Source organism: Trichosurus vulpecula, chromosome 8 (assembly GCF_011100635.1).
Source record: "Trichosurus vulpecula isolate mTriVul1 chromosome 8, mTriVul1.pri, whole genome shotgun sequence".
Lineage (NCBI taxonomy): Eukaryota > Metazoa > Chordata > Mammalia > Diprotodontia > Phalangeridae > Trichosurus > Trichosurus vulpecula.
In genome coordinates, this window is record NC_050580.1 from 16,229,931 (window position 1) to 16,249,645 (window position 19,715).

General features: G+C 37.0%; 1 protein-coding gene across 1 annotated transcript in view; it reads right to left on the bottom strand.

Moving 5' to 3' along the window:
- PCDH15 (protocadherin related 15) overlaps positions 1-19,715 on the bottom strand; it is a 1,035,697-nt gene that overhangs the window by 121,898 nt on the left and 894,084 nt on the right. The window contains exon 24 of the mRNA XM_036735025.1: positions 18,300-18,440. Within this exon, the coding sequence (XP_036590920.1) occupies positions 18,300-18,440 (141 nt within the window). The remainder of the gene's footprint in view (positions 1-18,299; positions 18,441-19,715) is intronic.

The following is a 19,715-nucleotide window of genomic DNA, read 5'->3' on the forward strand; positions in this document are numbered from 1 at the left end:
CCATCAAATACTATTAACCTATCTGGATGCCAGCTATAAAATCTTTTGAAAGAATAATCTACCCATCTGTCAAGGGTATCCTTGATGAAAACAGAAGAAGGGAGCGAATAGATTTTCACAAACACTTGAACAGTAGGCCACACAGTCATAAAACTGGCCAAAAGGTGTAGAAATACAAGACTCCATCATCTTTTTATATTGTTGATTATTTTTGACTCAGCAAAACAAAAAGAATATAGCCTTAAAGTTTATTTGAAACAGTTATCTCCCAGGTAAGATCAAACAAAGTTCTTTGGTAATTGCTACTAAAGATAGGGACTTGTTAATAATTTCTGATCATTGGTATTAACAAAGACAAGGAACTGTTTGATGGTTATTCATGAAACATGTTCATCACTGGCCTTTTGCATATCCAGAATCCCCATGGGAGATAGTCCCTGTGGATGATGAAGTTCTCTATGAGTTTGTATTGATAGGCAATAATGTGCTTATTTCATGAAGCTCCAGAATACTATAATGTCTCTTCAGCTGAATCCATAACCACTCAGAAGAACTCAGACTACAAAGGAAAATCCAAGTAGAAGAAAAATCCTCAAATTTGAATAAACCATTGTATTGGATATTCAGTTAGTCCATCAATATGGACCTATCTTTTATCTATCTATTTTAGAGGAAGAGAATGAACATCTATAGAGCACCTGTCAGTGGTCCTCTTCAAGAAGGGAGGAAGAACAGAAATAACAGCAACAATTAGGCACTGTGCTAAGCATTTCACAGATACCTTATTTGCTCCTCACAACAACCCTGTGAGGCAAGTTTTATTACTATCTTCATTTACATTTCAAGAAACTGAATCAAACAGAGGCTAAATGACTTGCCCAGGTTCACACAGCTAAGTGTCCAAGGTTAGATTTGACCTAGGTCTTGTTGACTCCAGGCCTGGTGGTCTAACCATTTCACCACCTAGATGCCGCTAGACAAACTCAACAGATGGCTAATGAACTATGTCTGGGATTGTAGGGGACACAGTCAGAGAAAGTGATTTGATTCCATTCAGAGTACCAGATATTGCACTCAATGATCCAAAACTACTCCATGAAACAAAATGACATTTTTTTTTTGGTAAGCACTAGTATTCTTCCAATGATCCTATTTGGCGGGGAATAATAGTATTCCGAGTTCATTTAAGAATAGAAACTGAGTGATATAAAAGGCAATAGAGAGATATATAGGAGGAGTGAAAGGTGTGTAGTACATGGCCAGTGGTGATTTATACAAGTAATGGTGTAAAAGCGATTATTCAGTAGAGAGATAATTGGAAAAAGGAAGTGGGTGGGTTAAACAACAGAAAGCCTCTGGTGTGTTGGATGGATACTCTATCAATATTTACCAGACCGGGTATATTCAAAATTTTCACAGGAAAAGTTGTGGTTGGATTATTCCACACAATGGAGAGAGTACCTCTATTGATGAAGCCCATGGATTCATCTGAGTTTTGAATCATCAGAAGCTATATTAATTCAGATAAATATGTTATATTGATGTCCAATTTTGTGTACTTTGCCCAAAATGGTAGGCAATGCAAACCTGATTATTCTGCCTTTACTGGTGAACAAATGGAGGTTGAGTGACTTGCTCATGGTTATTTAGTGAATAAGTGTCAGGGCTAAGATTGTACCATAGCCTCCTGCCTCTCAATTAAGCATTTTTAAATTGTAATACACCGCTTATCCCAAATAGCCACATTAGAAGACAAGGTAGCAGAGCCCTTCTATTTCCTCAGTGTATAGCTCTGTTACATAAATTATCATTCAATTCAGTAATGAGAAAATTTTTAAAAAGGTGTCTGTGAAGGTTCTGAAGGACTAACTGAATCAAGTTAAAATAATGCATAACATCAGTCAGAGGTTCAGAGTTTAAAGCTTAAAGACATCTTAGAAACCATTGAGTCCAGCCACATCATTTTAAAAAATACTTTTTATTTGCTCTTTGTCTAAACTTGCTAAACATGAGCTTCTCCATAAACAAAGAACAAAAAAGGAGGATTCCAACTGAAAAAACAGATCTTTATTATGTGCATCTTATCTTTCAAAAGTAACAGAATAAATTCAAAGAATTAGTTTCAAAGTTGTCCTGTTTTATCTCCTTTTGAATCTCATTGAATTTTCTTCTGTGAATTTAACAAAATGCTACAATGACCTTTCTCTTTTTTATCTTTTACCTTGGTGTCCCTATTGCTAATCCCCTCTTCTCCTCAGATCCCCTTCTAATCAAAAAAAAAAAAAAAAGAAAATACCCTTCTATCAAATGATCATAGTCAAGCAAAACAAATGTATACATTGGCTATGTCCAAAAACCATATACTTCTATCAGTGACTTGAGTCCTCCCCTCTCTCTGTCAGGTGATGCCTAACATTTTTATCATCTATCCTTGGAAGTCATGGTTGATCATTGAAGTGACCAGAGTGTTTATGTCTTTCGAATTTATTTTTCTTTATGAATGAACCTTTTGATTTTAAATCTTATATTGGCCCCTCCAAATGGCACTAATAGGCATTTTAGAGCCATCTTAAACAGGCTCTGGAGAGTAAACTATTAAATTTTCACTGTGAGCATGTGAACCTCCAAAATTAGCAAATGCCACAAATCAGGCTTAGTTTATTATTTTGGTGATAGTCTAGACTTAAGGAAGTGATGGAGAAAATGCTAACAATATAAATTAAACTTAAAAGTGTGTCACATGTATATGGTGCTTGTAAATATCTTTTTGTCAGGAGAGTAGGTTATTAACCATGTACTAGAACACCCTCATCCTATATTCTAATCCCTTGGCTGACAATCAAACTGCCTTTTAAATTTTGTAAGCTGGTTAGTGAAAATGTTAAGACATAGAGTGTATGCAGGAATCCCTACAGATTTTAAAACTCATTGATATCTTCTGTTTTTATATAATTTTTGTTTCCCAATATACTCCTTCCCTGTCCCTCTCTTGGAGCCTTAACATAACTAATAAAAAAGAGAAAACAAAAACTTGGTTTAGCAAAACTAAGCAACAGTGGTATGTGTGTGTCTGTGTGTATGTGTGTGTTTAAGCCTAATTTTCATTGTTCATAGGATGCATCCTGCATCACTTCTCAAAGTGTATTTGGGTAAAGCTTTGGACCCAAATCAGGAAACCTGAGTTCAAGCAATGACATTGCCATTAATTTCCTATATAATTTCAAACAAGTGACTTAAGCCCTCTGCCTCTCAAGTGATCAAATGGACTCTAAGTTGATGTGCTTCCCTCCACTGATAACTAAGTTTATGTCCAGTTTTGGATCCAAAATTCTATTTGCTCTATTCTAGCCACTGATGACTGTCAGCCTGAAAATAATTCAGAATTAATTTAACTCTTCAGGCCAATGAAATTCTCCATCACTTAGTTGTGCAATAGCTCATCAATCCAGCATTATCTAACTCCTGGAGTGTTTACCACTTCAGAGCCACTCCAGAAATCAGAGCTGTTCATCAAATTCCCGTTAGCAAACTCCAAAATGGGTCATCAATTTAACGGTATCTAACAAGAGAACTTACATCACTGCGGTGCCATCTAATATTAGAGCTGTACATTAATTCCATGGCAGGTAACTCGAGCCTGGTTCACTCAAAGTCACCTATATCTAAAGCTGTTCATCATTCCCGTGTCATTGAACTTTGCAGTGGCCTAGTAAATCAATGTCACAAGCATTGATAGGAATTTTACAAGATAGGGCTATAAGAATCCAAATCACCCTTTAGCTTAATTAAACCACATTTAGATGCATCATTTACAATGGATAAAACCAAACCAAAACAAAACAAAATCTGTATTATTTTAGGTGTTGAATGTTGGTCGTTAGAAACAATTGGATAGATAAGTCATCATAAGTGTTTCAAGTGGAGGTTGTGATATTTCCTAACATTGCCTGCCTAGTTAATTACTCAGAAGAGATTTCAATACTGGACTGCACTTAAAAGATAAACACGCAATGATGTCACTGTCTGTTTTCCACAGGAAAATTTATTTTCAACGGGCCTACTTATTCTACAGAATAAGAGGACTGATCGTTTTTGATAGAAGATTGAATATTTTTTTCTTTCCTTTTCTATCTCTAATCCCCACAGCCAATGTTCAGTACACCCTTTGGAGCACATTTCCCTTGAGTATTTGGCACAGGCTTTTCTTGGCTATGAAAATGTAAGCTCCCTGAAGGTAAGACTATGTCTTGAATGACCTCCTTAGTGCCCACTTCTACATCTTGCATACAGTAAGGCACTCAGCTACGTGACAGAGTTAAAGGAATACTTGGCTCTGGAGTCAGAGCACCTGGGTCTACATCTTATTTCCTTCCCTACCTGGGTGACCTGGGGCAAGCCATAGCCTTTATAGACATCAGATTCTTTATCTGTAAAATAAGGGCCTGCTTTTAATGTCAGTCCCTTCTACCACCAAGTCTATGACCTTATTATATATTTGCTGAAGGAAGTAAATGGATAAAATAGAAATTAAAGAGTTTTCAAATACCTGTTGTTAACACTGAGAGAATGTGCTCAAGTAGGTAGTATTTGGAAGGCCCACAGAGTCAGGGAAACTTTTCTTCTGCTCTAGGATTCATTTTCCTTAGGTGTACAATGAAAAATTAGACTAGATATCCTTTAAGGTCCCCTGCAGCTCTAGATCTCTGATCTTTAACTATAACTGAAGATGGCAGAGTCACTTAGCCCTTGGTGTCCTAACTACCTCTCTGGGGTTATGGTAAAGAGGAGTTATTGGTTAGCCTGGATGAAAGCAATTCCCTATGCTGACCTATATCATCTAAATCTCTTTACCTACATCAATAAAACATTTATTAGATATCTACTGCATGCTAGGCACTGTGCTAAGCACTGATATATTCATATTTATAACATTGCTTATACTTAAATGCTCATGCATATACCAACATGTATACATGTGTATGTCTATATATGCCTATAACGATTCCTTCTATGTCCACGCCTCTATCAATGTATTTATCTCTACTTCTATATTTGTCTATATCTACAACTATATCTATACCCATACCTAAGTTGATACATATATCCATATAATCCAAATATATAAAATTACATATATGTATACATATACATGCATATATATACATATATACACACATACATGTCCATATCTATTTATATTCCTATCTATTTACCATCTGCCTGTCTATCTCTCCCTCTATCTATCGATTGGCTATCTATCTATCTATCTATCTATCTATCTATCTATCTGTCTGTCTATCTAGTTGGCAATCACCACACTGCTTTATGTTTCATGGTTTGGCACTAACAATGGCCATTATAGTCTACCTGGGCCTTTTTTATTCTCTCTATTTACTATATTTAAATTCTGTCCTCTTTTGATATCTACTATTCCACATCTCATAGGTGTTACTACTGGTGATCTCTTGCAGCCCACTTATACTCACTGTATGTCATGCTCTGGGTTCCCTAGGATTACCATTTGAGACTGGAATTCCATACTTTGCCCATCCAAAATAGTGATGCTTAAATGATGAACATTTTTCATACTGAATAGCTTGTAATCATTGACAATATCAGTCTCCCAAATTCTGTCTAGTCCAGTTTCACTCTTCTATTCAGTTCTGTGCTCAGCTCCCTATCCATATGTAGTAGCTGTCTGAATTGTACTTTGTTTCCTTATGAAACAGAAAACCATATTTGCTATGGAGGGCCAAATTATACTCCCTTTCACAAAATTTTCCATATGTCAGTTTCTTGTTCACCTTTCATGGTTTCTCTTTTCCTATGAGAAATATGTATCTTCCTCGGCACAAAAAAACCTTCCATGATATTACCTCTATATCTCTATTTTTATTCTCAGATATTCTTTCTCTTTTCTTTCTTCTACCTCAGAAGCATTCTAGCATCATGGTTAGAGAAGCAGGCACTCCTCTTCTTTCAAACTTCCTATCACCATCAATGGCTTCACTATCCTTCTGGTCACCAAGCCTAACAATCCTCAACTACTTGCTCCAGTTATCCAACATGTTTCCATTTCTTGTCATTTTTTCTTTTACATCTGTCATATATTCAAGATCATTGTGAAATGGTTTGAGCAGATGCAAACCCTTCTTGCTGCTTTGGGAGCCCTGTCTAAGATGTTTTCATTCTGTGACCAGGTTGCTATGCTTATATCATGTCATCTATTCCCCAAAGTCATCTATTGTTCAAACTTATTTCACACTATAATTTAATTTAGAAATGTTTGTCACACATCATTGCTCTGGGTACAACAGACTAATTTGGGGAAAAAAGCCGAAACCCAACCATAAAGCACTTGGTTCCAGAAGTATGCTTAATAAATCCCATTTCCATGTGTTGGTCACAATTTCAAGTAAAGCAACATCACAGACTACAAATGTTTCCTTAGTCAGACTATATTATTTCCCCACCTCCTAGAATAAGTCTCTGTTTCATTAAAAATGCAGTTGTTTCTGTGTTGTATTTATGGCAGATGCCTAGGATGTAATAGGCAAAAGCTATTGTAAAGCACTTGGGATTATTAGTTTTTATAATCAGGTCTCCAAATTTTAAATGTACAATGATGTTGTGAGTGCCATTGTTAAAAATATGGTCACATCCAGAACTGTGCTTACCCTCATGGGCTCTGATCACACCTGGGTTTTCTGGACCTCTGTATAAATTATGTGTGATTAGTTACATGTTTGCAACCCAAGCCATAGGAGCATTATGGAAAGAAAGTTAATCATAAGTGTGATTTAGCCTTATTTATTTATTATAGATGCTGGGTATGGAATGAGATACATCACATTTTGGCACCATAAAAATGTAGAAAATAGTTTAACATTAATCTTAATTGCTTTCCTATTTGTTCCCAATGGAAAGATCAGTTACTTGAGTAAAAATAGGTTGATATATTTATAAATAGTACTGGCTCTGGAACCAAGAAGCTCTGGTTTAAAACTCCACCTCTGATACTTATTAGCTATGTGACCTTGGGGAAATTCAATAGAGTGTAATGTCCTTGAACTCAGAGAGGGTCTTACTTTTGCCTTTGTATCCCAAGGGCCTGGCACAATAGGGAACATAGAAAACATTTAATTAATCATTGTTGATTGATTGGTTTGGTAAAGTAGCTTAGAAAAAAAGGACAGTGTTATGAATAAAAAGACCAGGGAGTCACACCCTGATAACCAGAAACCCTGGAGGTCTTATATTTTTGACTAGGTAAAAGAGGCCATTTTTTGGCCTGCCTTCATTTCTTACCCAGCCTTTAATCACTAAATGGGGGTTGCCTCAGACAAACTGAGACCCAGGAAAGACCTCAGCTTTAAAAGATCAAGGTCTCCCACTGCATCTGGTGACATCACCAGTTGTCCTGACCTATGTCTTGCCACTGGACTTAGATGACTATGGAGGAGAAAGCTAGGCTGATGACTTTGCACATCTTTGCCTCACTTAAATCCAATTCACTTACAAAGTAAGACATCACCTTTCCGATGTCATTGGTCCTCTTCAAGAATGAAGGACAAATAATAATCCAGGGAGCAGATGGCCATACATATATCCTTCCTCTATGTAGAGGGGTCTATGGGTGTGCAGCGTTGCTTACATGTGACAGCATGTTCATTTTATTCAATCATTCAAACAATAAGCATATTTTAAGTACTTGCTAAGTGCCTGGCACCTAGCTAAGTACTGAGGATACAAAGGGGAAAAAAAGGATCAACAGTTTCTTTCCTAAGGGAGTTTACCCTCTAAGGGAGGAGACAACATATATAAATCAGAACTAAAAAAATAAATACAGTGTAGAAGGAAAGATGGTTCTAGCAAGAGAGATGACCTGGAAAGGTCTCTTGCAAGAGGTGGTGCTGGGGATGAATCTTAGAGGAAGCAATGAATTCTAAGAGTCACACATTGAGATGGAGTGCATGCTGGGTGTGGGGATCAACCAGTCCAAAGGTATGAAGATAGAAGATGAAGTATTGTGTAAGAGGAGGTCAATTTTGATGAAGAATAAATGGATGGTGGTAGAATGTAAGAAAGTTGGGAAAGCAGGAATGGGTGGCCAGGTTGTGAAGAGCTTTGTAAGTTGATTTTACTTTTTCCCCCTTTACATAGATGGGTTCAATGTTTGGAAGTAATTGGGCAATGACTGAGGTCTAAAAAATACCCACAAAAATAAATAAAATCAAGATAAAATACAGGCAAGTGAAGGTTTTTTTTGTAGCTCAAATGTAGTTTGATAAGACTGTCTTGAAAGAAATTCTAGTTAAGCACTGGGCTTCTTCCCAGAGCACATTGTGTTCTCATTCCCATGGTTACATATGTGTCAAAATTAGCAACTAAATAAATGAGACCTCATTCCAAAGCAGGAAAGGACTATTAGAAAATTAATGAATTAACCTGTTTCCATAGCAAATAAATTCAGCTAATTATGTGTTTGGCTAATGGACTATGCCTTTATTCCAGAGCATTCACTGTCATTAATAAATTACATTGCATTTGGAATCCTGAGGTTTTAAATTTCACATCAGAAATCAAAGAGCAATGAACATTTTCATAATATAAGGGACCGAGACATTCTGCCTTATTACTTAAGCAACCCAAGTTTTTTTTTTACACTTATGCTCTACATGAAAGGATAAGACCTGAATCTTGCTAATTGTTCTTTCTTTCTATGAATAGAGTTGTTCTCTCTTTTGCCTTAACAGCAACTTTTATCCTAGAGTAATAAGTGGAAATTAGAACCTTGTGGATTTAAAAAAATATCAAAATACTACTTTCATCCTAAAGTCAAACGTGTTTTCATCATCAATAAGTGATAAAATCTGTATTTAGCAAATAATCTCTGTTCCAAGCACCTGTCTTCAAATCAGAGGCCTTCCACTTATTACCTGGGTAGCAGTGGGCTGGTAACTATAATTTTCTGGGCTTCATTTTTATCATCTGCAAAATGAAGTTTGTTGGCTTGATGTTCTCTGAGGTCACTTCTGACTTAAATCTATGTTCCTATGAGTCTATGAAGCAATCATTTTATTCAAAGAAATGAGATGTCAAGGTTACAATCCTTGGACATTTTACACACCTGTAATCTTTTAATGTGTGTCCTTAGTATCGAATAATGTAGATAAGTATACTGTATGTTGAAGATTAGATCTTTCTGCAAGAATCCTCCTTCTTTCTCTCCTTTCCAATTATTCCCTTTCTATAAAAATACATATTTCCCATAAGTATCATTATCACTTTAAATCTTTGAAGTCATCTTTTGATTTTGTGATTAGTCTTGCATTAAATCTGTTCATCTAGATGCTATTACCATTGCCTTCATTATTATCTTCCTTTGATGACTCATTGGGTCACTGAAGTGAAGGTGAATTTCAGAATTATAGAGACATGGAGGCAATGGGAAGTTCTACATGATCTGATGCAGAGTGATGTCAGCAGGGCTAGAGACTGGTCTGGCCCCAGCCCTGGGGGTGGTGAAGGTGGCAGAGACATGGCAGTGGCAGCAGCAGCAGGAAGCTCCTGCAGCTGCTTCCAGAGCTCCAGTATCAGCTGCTTCCAGAATCCCTGGCTTACACGGGGGGAGGAATTAAACTGCGCATCAGAGCGGGAGTGCACAGAGCACTTTGATGGCACAAAGGTAGGTTCTATTGCTGTGCTCTGCTGGGATCTGGGTCACAGAACTGGTTGGAGGTTCTTGGGGGAAGAGAAGTGCTGCTGTGGTAGAGCTTGCAATGACAGTGGAGAAGAAGTAGCTCTGAGCACAGCAGTGCAGCCCCTAAAGCTTGAGACGAAGCGCTCTAGTCTACAAGAAGTCATACCCTGACAAAAAACTCGAGGGTCAAGTATTTGGTGGGGAAAATGAACAGGTAGTGAAAAAGGATGCAGACTCAGACTCAGACTCTAGAACCTTTTTTTGGCGACAAAGAAGATCAAAACATAGAGCCAGAAGAAGTAAAAAAGTCAAAGACCTTACATCAAAAGCCTCCAAGAAAAATATGAATTTGTCTCAGGCCGTGGAAGAACTCAAAAAGGATTTGGAAAAGCAAGTAAGAGAAGTAGAAGAAATTTTGGGAAGAGAAATAAGAGTGATGCAAGAAAATCATGAAAAACAAGTCAATGACTTGCCAAAGGAGACCCCCCAAAATACTGAAAAAAAATAATTCCTTCAAAATAGACTAACCCAAATATCAAAAGAACTCCAAAAAGCCAATGAGGAGAAGAATGCCTTGAAAGGCAGAGTTAGCCAAATTGAAAAGTAGGCCCAAAACACCACCTTAAAAATCAGATTGGAATAAGTGGAAGCTAATGACTTTGTAAGAAATCAAGATATTATAAATCAGAAACAAAGAAATGAAAAAAATGGAAGACAATATGAAATATCTCATTGCAAAAACCACTGACCTGGAGAATCAATCCAGGAGAGATAATTTAAAAATTATTGGACTACCTGAAAGTCATGATCTAAAAAAGAGCCTAGATATCATCTTCCAAGAAATTATCAAGGAAAACTGCCCTGATATTCTAGAACCAGAGGGTAAAATAGAAATTGAAAGAAACCACCGATCACCTCTTGAAAAAGATTCTGAAAAGAAAATTCCTAGGAATATTATAGCCAAATTCCAAAGTTCCCAGGTCAAGGAGAAAATACTGCAAGCAGCCAGAAAGAAACAATTTGAGTATTGTGGAAACACAATCAGGATAATACAAGATCTACAAGCTTCTACATTAAGGGATCAAAGGGTTTGAAATATTATATTCCAGAGGTCAAAAGATCTTGGATTAAAACCAAGAATCACCTACCCAGCAAAACTGAGTATAATGCTCCAAGGCAAAATATGGATTTTCAATAAAATAGAAGACTTTCTAGCTTTCTCAGTGAAAAGACCAGAGCTGAATAGAAAATTTGACTTTCAAATACAAGAATCAAGAGAAGCATAAAAAAGTAAACAAGAAAGAGAAATCATAAGGGCCTTGGTAAAGTTGAGCTGTTTTGTTTACGTTCCTACATGGAAAGACGATGTGTGTAATTCATGAAACCTTTCTTAGTATTAGGGTAGTTGAAGGAAATGTACATATATATAGACAGAGGGCACAGGGTGAGTTGAATATGAAAGGATGATATCAAAAAAAAATAAAATTAAGGGGTGAGAGGAATATATTGAGAGAGAGAGAAAGGGAGAGATAGAATAGGGTAATTAATCTCACAAAAAGTTGGCAAGAAAAAGTGGTTCTTTTGGAAGGGAAGAGGGGGCAGGTGAGGGGGAATGAGTAAATCTTGATCTCACCAGATTTGATCTGAGGAGGGAATAACAAATACACTTAATTGGGTATCTTACCCCATAGGAAAGTAGGGGGAGGGGATAAAAAGGGGGGATGACAGAAGGGAGGGCAGATAGGGGGAGGAGGTAATCAAAAGCAATCACTTTTGAAAAGGGACAGGGTCAAGGGAGAAAATTGAATAAAGAGGGACAGGATAGGATGGAAGGAAATATAGTTAGTCTTTCACAACATGAGTATTGTGGAAATGTTTTACATAATGATACATATGTGGCCTGTGTTGAATTGCTTGCCTTCTTAGGGAGGGTGGACGGGGAGGAAAGAGGGGAGAGAATTTGGAACTCCAAGTTTTAAAAGCTGTTGCTCAAAAAAAGTTCTTTTTGCATGCAACTGGGAAATAAGATATATAGGGAATGGGGCATAGAAATCTATCTTGCCCTACAAGAAAGTAAGGGGAAAGGGGATGCAGGGCAGGGGAGAGTGGAAATCAATGTTAAAAACTAAAATATTAAATAAAAATTAAAGAAAAAAGAATGTGAGGTGCTTAAAGAATTTCCTCTCCTTTAGACAGTCGTAACTGTAAGAAAGCATTTATTTCTATTGAGCTAAAATATGCTATTTTGTAACATTTACCTACCATCGTTTGCTCACCAGGGCCAAGAAGAACAATTTTAATCACTATGTTACATGATGATTCTTCAAACAATTGAGCATACTCGGTATGGCTCCAACTACACTTTCTTTTCTTCAGGCAAGGCACTGAAATCTCATTAACTGGTCTCCCTCTACTATCATGTCTTGTCCCTTCAAATTTATGGTTATCAAACCACAGAATGTCAGAGATGCAAAGTTTCTCAGGAACGGATCTCTAAGCAACCCTAAAACCCTATGTCAATTTATATGACAAAGTATAACGGGGATTTGGTACATTCTTGGATTACCTAAAATGGAGTCATCCAGTGGCAGGTGGTGGAGAGACAAAAAGAAATGTTAGATATATGATAATTTGAATTGGCCTACTATGTGATTGGGAACAGCCTCTTCTTATTAACTTGCAAAGCCAGAAATGTCTCCTTTCTAAAACTACTTGGCTGAGCACATCCTGCCTCGTTCATTGTGTCTAGGGGGACTCATTCACTCATAGCAAGTGACACACAGCAGGGAGGCCTAAAGGTCACCTCCTCCACCTTAGGCCATGTGGTCTTCACAAATGAGAGGGGATTTTAATTTGACCTCTTTAGTTCTAGGTACAGGAAGCTGAGTTCACGCCATAGTAACATCAGCTATGGGGATCTCAGAGACCAGGATTCCAGGTTGGATGTTGTTACCTGCCCAGAAGGCAAACTCTGAAAAGCAAAGGTTTTGGCATTAGATTAATGGATCTCAGCAATAATGCTATATAGGAACTGAGGTAAGCTGTGAGCCTAAACCCCTATTATCCCCAGAGACAAAGCAGTTTGAGAGAGAACTATAGCCCTGAGATGTTGGAGAAAATATTTGTATGTTTGATCTTGATATGACTTTGTAGTAAATATTTCCCTATAAAAGCCATTCCAATACTAAAGAGTTAAATTGAACTGGAGTTCTTGTCATTGCCCCCTCAAAAAGTGGGGAGCACAAGGAGTGGCAGCTTGAGATGATGGAAAGAGAAAACCGTTGAAATCCTCATTAATCTTTTATGTGTGTGAATATAATACCCCAAAGCCTCAAAGAGTGGGGCCATCATAATTTCCGTTAACCAAGGCATCATCTAGACTAAATCCGAATAGTTCTAATAAGGAGCAACCCACTGACTTGCTAAAGAAGCCCATTGCACTGTGGGATAGCTCTAATGTTAGCAAGTTCTGCCCATCTTTTCCTTCCATTTATTGCTATTCGTTCTGCCCATTGAATCTGAATTAAAGTCAAATCCTTATCCACATGACAATCCTGAAACACTTAAAGATGTTTATCAAATCCTGCTTAAGGTTTCTCTTCTCCAGGCTAAATATCTCCACTTTGTTCAACTGATTCTAAGCTCTCTGATTATTTAATATCACATTAATGAAAATAGTACATTTGTTATATTCCATATTTAGTAATCTAATTAATATTTAATATTCTTATCAGAGAAATTTTAGTAGCTTTGTAAGTTTGTACTGCACTACAAATTCCTAGATTTCCCTTGATAGTACACATGCTTGATAGTCCTCATCAAATATCTCTTTATCTTGAGCAAAATGTATGTATTTATTTAGTGGGTTTCCGTCTACCAACTGCTCCATGATTTACTATTATCAAAGAGCTTTAGTTGAAGGGAATCCTGGCACTGAGCAGAGTTGAGATGTTGCAGCCTTACTAATAGTTCCTTGTGAAAAGGTAAAGATAGTCAAATATTTAATGGAGAAAATTAAATGTTCTTGTGAACATCCCTTCTCCAGCATTTTGCTTAATAGTTTCATAGCAATGCCCTTTAATTTTATTGGCACAAAGCCAATTTCATTTTCTAAAATATCTTTGCCAGGTCAAATTAAAAGGGAGACAAGTATCATATTTGTCTCATAGATGGAAAATGAAGTATGATACTATGATTGTCTTAGAAAATGATTTTTGTAGCAACGAGATGACTCAGTCTGAATATTTGTAAGGATATAATTGTGAATTCATTTTATCTTGACAGTTTTTATTTGTCGTTCCTTGTGTGGTCTGCTACATTTCTGAAGTCGGTTTATTTTGGTTATCTGTTTTCTGCAGATTTTCTTGTTACATATTTTGTATTTTTTAAAAATGTACGTTTAATTCAATAATTTCTTTTTGTTGACATATATGTCAATGAAATCATCTGATAGTTTAAAAAATGTCATTTTCATTTTAGGATTTCTCCTTTGTCATTTTTAATGTTGGTCATTGCATGTTTCTCTTCTTTTGGAATGTTTGCTAATTATCAATTCCATTGATATTTTAAAACGCTTTTATTATTTTTAATTTTAATTATTCCTTTATTATCTGTCACATTCATATGCTATTTACTTGACTTCCACCCTTATTTTTGCTTGCTTTTGATACAATCATTTGTTCATTTTCTAGTTTATTTAACTGCAAATTGAACTCATTTTAATTTTCTCATTTTCTTTCTTGCTACCATAAACGTTTAGGGATAAACATTTGCCTCTGAGTATAGCTTGGGCTACTTACCATACATGTTCATATTCTACATTTCTTCTTTAATCATTTTCATTATAATTTATTATTTTTAAATAGTTTATTCTTTAAATCAAGCAGGATCCTAAAGTCACTTTTATTGTTTACATAGGCCTATATATTTTGATAACATTTTCATTTTTGATAACTATTTTAACACAATATGGCACATAATAGTAGCAATTTACATTTTGTCTCTGAATTTATATCTTTGACCTAAACACAATATTTTCACAAATGTGCAGAACAAAAGCATATCCTCTCATTTTTCAAATCAACGCTTTCTCTGTATGTCGATCTGTTAAGGCAATCAGACTTTTCCCTGTTCTTCCCCTTTCGGATGCTAAGACTGTCAAGTCTCCCTTTGAATGGGTGGGAAACCATTTTGCTGTTTTTGTCTTGGAATATTTCTCAGCATTAAGACAATCAGGAGTCATTGACTTGTATATGATGTGACACTGGGGATTGGGAACTTTCACACACCCAGCCTGGGTGAGGTCAGAGCCCTCAGGGCTAAGAACAGGATATAATTGCGGGGAGCTTGGCGTTTGACTTTTGGGGCTCACTCATGGAAGGAGTGTTGAGACTCTAGCCAAGACATAGCTGCCCCCCGGCTTTGTAACCCAGACCCATTGGTGCTTCTCTGGTAACTATGAATTGTGATTTGAATTGGATGAGGTCTGTCTGTGGAGGTTTGTAATTTCTGTTTGTATTTGCCTTGAACTTCAGGGGGCTGATTTTTTCCCCTGAACTAGTGAATGACATATACATTTGATTAAACTGAGATTGTTAACCCCTTACAGTTACTTTCCTTAATAAAGCAGATCAAAAGAACCTATGGTAGCAGGCCTTCTGTGTGCTGGTTTTTGTCGGTCTTACACAACCACAGCAGCTGCTAGCAGATTGTTGATACACTATCAAATTTTCTTTCTCCAGCACTCTATTCAAATTAAACTCTCTTTTCCTTGTCTTTCTATTTGATTGATCATATTTCATTAGCAGGAGGTTGAAATTTTGTGCTGTTATTGATTTTTCTAGTCCTTTTTGCAAATAAGTTAATATTTTTTTCCTTTATGCACTTACTTGATGTATTTAGGTGACACTCTCATTAATGGTATTTGTGATCAACAGCTCCATTACCCAACTTTCCTCATCTATAAGACCCAGTCAATACCTTCCTCTCCTATGCCTTTTTGAATATGCTCTCTGAAACTTTATTACTGACAAACACTTTTTATGTCTCTGTATCTCACATTCCTTCCCTTTTCTGAGGGCTACTGAAAATAGCTTGTTCTGGAAGATACCACATCTCTTGACTCTGTCCAAGGCTAGCTAATCTCATTCCCTGATCATGGGGTTCGGGGTGATAGAGGGGAAAGCATGTTGGATATAACTTCAAAAGACCTGGGTTCAAATCCTATTTCTGTTATTTATTACTTATGTGAACTTGGGATCCTGGATGGTAAAGTATATAATGTATTTGATCTTAGAGTCAAGAAGACCTGAGTTCAAGACCTAAGGCCTGTCTCAGACATTTGTTTTGTGACTCTGGTCACTTTATCTCTTTTTGTCTTAGTTTTCTTCATTTTGAAATGGGTACAGTAAAGGCCACCTCATGAGGTTGTTGTGGGGATTCAAGCAGATCAGGACATATAGAGCATTTTGCAAATCTTAAGCTACCGTATAAATACCAACTATTTATTATTAATAATAATTGGTATTTACCTCTCTAGGTCTGTTTCCTAATTTATACTATGTAGAAGCTAGACTCTATGATCTATAAGGTTCCTTCTCATTCTAAACCCATAATTCTGTGATTACACAGAATATGTCTAATTGCACAGGCATTTCCAGATGCTTCTACTGTCACCATATCATAATTATGTCTTATCTTTTAAAGTTCCCCTATCATGTTCAGATCCTTGTTGCTGTCCTCTCTGCACCTCCAGGTCACTCCTTGTCCTCAACAATATGTTTAGAACTTGAGTCACCGTTGTCTTCTCCATTCCAACTCTTGCTCCCTATAGCTTCCTAGCTCTCATTACCTTTGTTTCCAGGCTACATCAGCATCAGTTATAGACCTAACCAAGACCCAGGTAGCCTTATAGTCCAAGCCATCAAACGGGGGAAAAATAGACAAACAAAATATTACAACACACTTGAGGAGAGGTAACGTCACTTCTGCTTAAAGACCTCCAATATGACCATAATAGTTATCATTCAATTACCGATATTTATTAAGTATCTGTATGTACCAGGAATGATGTTATTTCTTTGATCCTAACCTCTCTTCAATAAAATTTGCTCTATGTCCTGGAGTAATAGGAGCAGTAGTAGTCACAGCAGTAGCATCAGTAGAAGGGTAGGTAACGCTACTATTGGTAGTGTTACCAAGAGGAACCATGGCAGTAGTTGTAGTAATAATAGTAGTAGTGGTTGTTATTGTTGGGATAGTGGTAGTTTGTGGTAATGGTAACTGTCATTGTACCAATAGCAGCAGTAGTAGTCATGTAGTAGGAGGAGTAGGAGTGGTGCTATTAGGAGTGGTGGTAGTGATAGTAGTAGGAGTAGTGCTACTACACGTTAGTAGGAGAGTAGTCATAGTGCTAGTGGTACTAGGTAATAGTAGTAGTAATCAATGGAGTAGGGCTACTAGGTTTAGTTGTAGGGGTAGTAGTGCTACTAGTAGTAGTCGGAGTGATAGTAGTAGGAAGAATAGTGCTACTTGTAGTAGTTGCAGTAGTATAGTGGTGGTGGTAGTAGTAGTGATTAGTAGTGCTACTACTAGTAAGCAATAGTCATCAGAGTAGTTGTAGTGGTAGTGGTGGTGGTGGTAGTAGTAGTGGTTAGTAGTAGTAGTAGTAGTAGCAGTTGCTGTTGTAGTTGTAGTAGTCATAGTGGTAGTAGTGCTACTAATAGCAGTCAAAGTATTTACTGTGGTAGAAGGAATAGTAGTTTTGCTGCTACTTCTACCACAACCACTACTACGACTACTACCACTAGTAGCACCATTACTACCACTTTTACTACCCCTGTGACTATTGTGACTACTATGACTTCTACTGTAAGACTTGCGGAAGATACAACAAATTTGATTGAAGAGAGGTTGGGATGCAAAAAGCAATATAGCTCCAATTATCCATTACTAACATTTACAAAGTATTTTGAGATTTGAAAATATTCCATAAATATTATTTCATTTGATCTTCATCACAACTTTGGTAGCTAGGTGCTATTATTATCCCCTTGTAAAAGAGCAGGAAATTTAGGCAAAAATGTTAAATTATTTGCTCAGGAAGAGACAACTAGTAAGCGTCAGAAGCTAGATTTGAATTCAGGTCTTTTCCATTCCAGGCCCTGCCTTCCATTGGGCCAACCAGTCATAGCTCTGGTCAGGAAACCCAGGTTTATTTCCTGCCTTAGGCACTTACTATCTTTGCAACAGGTCTTTGTAGCCTGTCATAGTCTCAAAATCCAAATCAAGAACATGGTGGTCATGATCCTTACCTACGTCACGTGATGAAGACACGAGTGTGAGTTATTGTGCGTGAAGGACTCCTCAGTCTCAGTTATGGATTAGAGGCTTAGATCCATTGCACTTGGGGGCTGTAGACTAGGAAACAGTTGTCTTCATATTCTACTGGAATTTCTACCAGCAGTTTTCAACCATATATTTTGGATTTACTCAGTGACCAAGATAAAGTAGCTAGTTCCAACTTTCTTTATCAATATTTAAGAATTGAAATGGACTTTAATATGGAAATATTAGAGAAGAAATAAACATGACTTACTTTTAGAAGGTACCCGCAGATTGGCCAGAACCACTTCCAAGGAATCAGCCTGGACTCGGAGCACATAGCTTGTCTTTGTTTCATAATCGAGAAGTGACTTGACATAGATCACGCCTGTGACATTATTAATCCCAAAGTGATCTGGAATATAAAGCAAAACTGCTAGCTCTTGACCTCAAGCAAAGGTGAGTTTCTTCACCATGATTTTGACATTATTTCTTTATTTTACTTATAGCTCACATACTAGAGACCTGGGGGTTGAAATCCCACCTCCATCACTTACTGCCTTGCAACTATGGGCATGTTACACAGCCTATTGAGACTTCAATTTCCTTATCAATAAAACAAGGGAGTTAAAACAAGTCCCTTCTTGATCAAAATCTGTGATTCAGCATAAAACTGATATGTGGCTCCTAGACATTCACTATGATGTTTAAATGGGCAAAAAACAAATAAAAATAAGGAGCAGAATGGATGGACATAGAAGTTGGACACTCAGGCTCTGCCAGTCAACTCACAGCATTGCAACCTCCTCACAGGTATTTCTTATCTCTAGAAGCTTCCTCCCTGTACAGACAGCCCTCCTGATTCTCTGAACCTTCTCTTCCATGATGTGGGAAACTCTTCACTCTGGAAGTTCATCTCACCTCTGGAATTCTCACACTGAAAGTATCCTGTAGCATCTCTCTGATAGGCAGGTTTCTTCTAAAGCCTCAGTTTTAAAGAGAATACCCAAGACAATCACAGCATCTCTCTAGACTTCTCCCTATATACCTGCACTCTTGACTCTACAAACTTTTTCTATTGTGCCCTTGTGCCAGGTACCTTCATACCTTTGCCCTTTCCCCTTTTAATCTTTTTAATGCGCTATCATCCTTCATTAAAATATAAGCTCATTGAAGGTAAATAATGTCTTTCTTTCTGCTTATATTTGTATTTCCAGTCAGCATCTGACACATAACAAGCGCTTAATAAAGGTTTGTTAACTGACTCACTCACCTGACCTTGCTGTGCAGTTGCACACAGCAAGCACTTTAAAAAATTTCAAGAATGCAAACTACATGTCTTTATAGAATGATGAGAACAAGGAGAAAATGTTCTTTATGAGCAGCCACAGGACACAGTGGATAGAAGGTTAGCCTTGGAATGAGATAGACCTCATCTCGAATCCTCTGACACTTATTAATGATGTGACTCACCATAGACAAATCACTTAACCTTTTCATGTCTTCATGCAACTACAATTTCAAATTATAAATGAGTTGTTGATTTGGTTTAATGGAAGACAAATCTTACTTTCCCTACTCAAGTTCCCCACATTGATGAAATCATAAATTGAACAACACCCACAGAAAAGAGGGGGGGACAAAGCAATGAGAAGGGGAAGAAAAGAGAGGAGAAGAGAAGGGAGAGGGA